At 38.3% G+C, this 5,176-nt stretch overlaps 1 protein-coding gene across 1 annotated transcript; it reads left to right on the forward strand.

Annotated features, from left to right (window-relative positions):
* Window positions 1-1,157: 1,157 nt before the first annotated feature.
* LOC104818814 (uncharacterized GPI-anchored protein At1g61900) lies at window positions 1,158-4,636 on the forward strand. Its single transcript, XM_010548587.2, has 8 exons — window positions 1,158-1,562; window positions 2,223-2,351; window positions 2,463-3,044; window positions 3,300-3,545; window positions 3,697-3,708; window positions 3,826-3,972; window positions 4,062-4,106; window positions 4,245-4,636. Exons 1-8 carry the CDS (start codon window positions 1,505-1,507, stop codon window positions 4,322-4,324), a joined length of 1,299 nt encoding a protein of 432 aa, XP_010546889.1. The 5' UTR covers window positions 1,158-1,504; the 3' UTR covers window positions 4,325-4,636.
* The last annotated feature ends 540 nt before the right edge of the window (window positions 4,637-5,176 follow it).

The following is a 5,176-nucleotide window of genomic DNA, read 5'->3' on the forward strand; positions in this document are numbered from 1 at the left end:
CCAACAAGGGATGTATACAATCGTACCCACGGGAGTACCGCTTGGGCCCATGATTAAACAAATAGGCCCACTAAAAAACTGAAAGCCCAATATCCGGTTTGATTATTTTTAGGTTTGGGTTTTATATTTTTAAAAAATTTATTATTGTATGAATTTAATTCGATTTTTATTGATAAAATATTTATTTTTATATATTTTAAAATGCAATATAGTCATATAAAATCCGATTCGAATTCAAGTTTTTGTATCCTTAAAAAAATCATATCCATTTTGATATCAAATTCGTTCAGCAGCCTCTCTTGGCAATGGCCCAAAAAGTCGTGTCCGAATGTGAAGCCATTGAATATGTGTTTGTTGAAATCAACAATCCCAATAATAACAGTCGTAAGGAATCACGTAACTTTCACGTGCCCCGAGCTTTGTGTATTATCGTCGCAAAACCAAAACCAAAACCAAGATTCAGTGATGATTTCACAAACCGGTTGGATCGGTAATTCCCGCCGGTTTCATCAGAAACCTAATTGGTTCTACGATCTCAATTTCTTCTGCAGTCAAAAACTTTATTCAACGACGTGCCGAAATCGAGTGGACCGGTAACGAGTGGAGCGAAATAACCGGTACGGTTAACTGAATGATTCGAGAGAGAAAAAAAATTGGGCTAATATTAAATGCACCTACCGAACAAAAACCCTTCCCGGATAAACACAATACAATGTAATTATTTTTTCGTACAATTTTATTTTTGGTGTATTTATTTTTGAATACCGCAATTAAAAGAGTTTATTATCTGGTCCAGTGTTGGTTCAGTTCTGTCCAATTCGGTTAGGTTCTTTTTGTATTACTGTTAAATTTGACGTCATAATGCCCTAAACCAAATAATAAACAGACAGACCATTATTTTCAATTCATTTTTGCCCTATTGCGTAATGCATTTATTTCTTTTTTTTTAATACGGTAGACATTGAACCGGTCAGTAGACCAAAGGTTCCGGTTAAAAACCCGGTTCGGTTTAACGTGGATAGTCCACTACGAAGAGTGAGAAAAAAGAAAACTAAAAAGGGGCCATTAATGGGGTCTAATAAATGCGCAAGTGCTCCTCCCTCCTTCCACAACAGACTGAGTTCATTGCTTGTGGGGTCTCTCTCTCTCTCTCTCTCTCTCTCTCTCTCTCTCTCTCTCTGAAGAAGAAGAAGGAGAAGACAGCTGTTCTTGGGTTGTGCTTTTTTTCCTCTATCGTTTTCTATTAAGTTTTTCTTTCTCGTTTACTGCTTTTGTGCCGCAGCCCATTTGCGCAAAAAAAAAAGAGATGTCTTTCTCTCCTTGTTCTTGTTCGTTTTCTTGATTTTTGTTCGGACAAACACAACTGGGAAAAGACACATAGTCCCCAAAAAAAGCCCGAGGTTGTCTGAATTCTGAGCCTTGAAAGAGACCACTACAACGTAAAATCTTTTTCCTTCCTCTCTTTTCTGGATATTGTCTTTGGGGCTTGAGAGGAGGTGAGGGAATGGAATTCGAGCTGGCTTTCATTGTGATTCTTCAAGCCGCGTTCCTTCTGTCTCTATGTGAGTGTTCTCTCTGTTTCTTTTTTGGTAAATTTCTTGAATTGGGTTGTGTTTATAACTTTATAAGAATGTTTGTACAAAGGTTTCTGTTTATGCCTGTGCAATCTCTGATGGGTCGCCTGTGAAATTCTATGTTGCTGAGGAATTTAGAGAGTTAGGGTAATATCTTGAAATGCTGTGTTTTGCTTGATTTGATTCCATCTGCATGTTTAATGTGGTGGGTCATTGTAAATTTGATCTCTTTATGGATAAATATAGCAGATTGCTTTAATGCATTGAATTCAGTTGGGGTATGAAGCTCACAGTCTCTTCAATCAGTGGGTTTAAAGCTCCATAACATGTAGATTTCTTGGATTAGGGTTTGTGATGATGCAATTCTGGCTTCTTCTTTTTTTTTTTGAGGGTTAGAATTTGGTTCCTTGTCTAGTTGGCACACTGTGCTGTTGCAGGGAAGTAAGCTATAGTAAGAACAATGCCATTGTGTGGTGATGGTTTGCTAGCTTTAATTTCTGTATTTGCTTAATCTGCTATTCACGGATTAAGTCTATAACAAGTTGTGTATTGAAACGGGAAGATCTGGTTTTTACTTAGAATGGGGGCAATTTCTAAGCGGCGAGCTCTTTGGCCAGCTTTCGTAACATTTCTTGTCTCTTGGTTTAGGTTCAGCGGAAAAACATGAGGACCTCTTGCCCAAGATATCTCCTGATGCTTCTCCTCAGCCGTTTCTTCCTTTCATTGCACCGTCTCCGATGGTTCCATTCATAAACAGAACCACTCCGAAACTATCGGGTTTGTCTTTGCTTCACCTTCTGTGTTTTTTTTCTTCTTCCAATATCCTTATTGATCATTTGAACTGTATACAAAACAGGCTCAGTTCTCAGCTTTGTTTCCTTGTCTCAGGGCTTTGCTCACTTAACTTCTCAGCATCTGAGAGTTTGATCGAGACAACTTCCTACAACTGTTGGCTTGTCTTGGCCCCTGTCCTGGCTGATGTTATGTGTTGTCCTCAGTTAGATGCTACACTAGCGATTCTCCTCGGAGAATCGAGCAAAGAAAGTGGGCTGCTTGCCTTGAACGGGACACAATCCAAGCACTGTCTCTCGGATTTAGAGAAAATTTTAGTGGCAAGAGGTGCTTCAAATGAGCTTATGAAGATATGTTCTGTCCGTGCGTCAAATCTTACGGCTTCTTCCTGCCCCATCATTGATGTTAATGAGTTCGAAAGCTTGGTAGATGCTTCAAAGCTTCTTGTGGCATGTGAAAAGGTTGATCCTGTGAAGGAATGTTGTGAACAGAACTGCCAGAATGCAATACTTGATGCTGCTACTAAGATTGCTCTGAAAGCATCCGAACCTTTGACAGATAACTCGGAGAGGATAAATGATTGCAGAAGCGTCGTACACCGTTGGCTTGCTAGTAAACTCGATCCTTCTCGTGCTAAGGAAACTCTCAGAGGGCTAACAAACTGTAATGTCAACAGAGGTAAGTCCCTTATACATGTATATATCATCCTTTGCTTTCTGTACCAACCCACTAAACTAAAACCTGTCAGCTATCTCGATTTACGTATCTATCGGTTTCCTGACCAGTTTTAGGCAATAGAACTGTGATCTTTTACTGTCTTTTACACAATGGAAAGTGCTGAAAACCCCTAAAGTTGTACTAAGAACATGATTTTGGTACTGAATTTCTAGCTAAGGTTTTCTTGGATGAACATCTATGTGTTTCTTGATTCAGTTTGCCCTCTGGTGTTCCCGCACATGAGGCACATCGGGAATAGCTGCAGAGACGGGATCAGTAACCAGACAGGCTGCTGCCTTGCCATGGAGAACTATGTATCTCACTTGCAGAAGCAGTCACTCGTCACCAACTTGCAGGCTTTGGATTGCGCTTCAACTATGGGGCTAAAGCTGCAGAAGCTCAACGTCACCAAGAATCTCTTTAGCATTTGTCATATCAGCCTGAAGGATTTCTCCATTCAAGGTTAATACTTTCTTGCCAATTTCCATTATCTTCACCCGGAATGTTCATGCATTCATGTTCTCTTGTTCTAACCCTTTGCATTTTTTTCATTCTCTGCGGTTACTCCTCGCCCGTCTGGCACAATTCCACCTCTTGGGTTCAAATTTATCAGTCGCAAGCCAAGGTAAAGTGTATTTACTCGATTAGTCGGTATCTTTCCCCATGAAGAAGTCCAAATCCTTTATTAAAAATTTTGGTTCGAGTGATTAAACTCTGCCCGTTCTTTGTTCTTGTTTAAAAGTGTCGGGTTGCCTCTTGCCAAGCTTACCATCTGATGCGATATTCGATAACTCCACGGGGATAAGCTTCACTTGCGATCTGAACGACAACATTCCAGCTCCATGGCCCTCTTCCTCCTCTCAATCACCCGCCTCTTCCTGTAACAAAAGTCTGATACATCTTCTCACTAATCTGTATAAAGTCTCAAACTTTCCACATTTTCATCTTCTGATGACAGTAGATTTGGTTTTTTTGCAGCTGTCAGAATCCCGGCTCTTCCCGCTGCAGCATCCTCTCAACCGAGTAAGTTTACTCTTTACGTTTCGTCGAAAGAAGCTCGTACTCTCGTCGCGAATTTGATATAAACCCGAGAATCCGATACAATATACAAATCAGAGGAACTCAATAACGGAATGAAAGATGCTATCTTTTTTATTACAGGTCTCTACAATGAAGCTGTGAATCGCTTGGTGATCTCTGTCTTGTCTATGGTTCTCTTGATATTGCTGCCTCTGTCTTAGTAGTAGCTGTTCAAAACCGGTTCAGCCTCCCTGATTGGTGTACCGATACCGGTTTAGTGATCATGGAGGTGTCTTTTGTAGATCAAACCGGTACGGTCATTGCTAAAAGTTGCGTGTACCGGCCCGGTTTAAGCACTGAGGTATAAGTTCCCGAGGTGATCGTATTGATTCACGATTCTTGAAAATCTTTTTTTTTTATGTAAAGAAATATATTATTATTATTAGGGTCTATAAAAGTTTATATATTATGTATTTCTCTGTGTTGTAAATCGTACTATTGACTTGGTATTTTTTTTTTATCGGTTTCAGTAATTAATAATCATGCTTAGGACTAATTGCTTTGGTGATTTGTCTGTTTAAAAATGCATGTTTGCACGTAAAAATCCCGTAAAATATATAAGTTGCAACCATTTCCAAAAGATATATGATTTTTTTTCATAAAAATTTATCAACCATTTTAAAGTTTTTATATAATTGTGGGAATTTTTTTAATATAATTATAATCTTATGGAATTAATAATAAATTTAATATATATCAAAATTTTAAGAAAAATTTTAAAATATAGATATTTTGTTTAATATTATATATATGTATGTGTGTGTGTTTATAATTATGCCTGTGATATTTTAAAATAATTGATGCATTATATATAAAAATTCATTAAGTACGGAGTTTTTTGTTAAAAATATTTTTTATGCAAGTATCTTTTACCACTTATTCTCCACTATTCACCGACTCGATACAAAAAAATGGCCACTTTGAAGCCCATACGTTTTAGTTGGGCCCGAATGAGAGGGCCCATATGTCTAAGATGGATAACCAAAGTGGAACAAAAAAGGCCCACGATATCA

This window comes from Tarenaya hassleriana, unplaced genomic scaffold, assembly GCF_000463585.1.
Source record: "Tarenaya hassleriana unplaced genomic scaffold, ASM46358v1 Cleome1, whole genome shotgun sequence".
Lineage (NCBI taxonomy): Eukaryota > Viridiplantae > Streptophyta > Magnoliopsida > Brassicales > Cleomaceae > Tarenaya > Tarenaya hassleriana.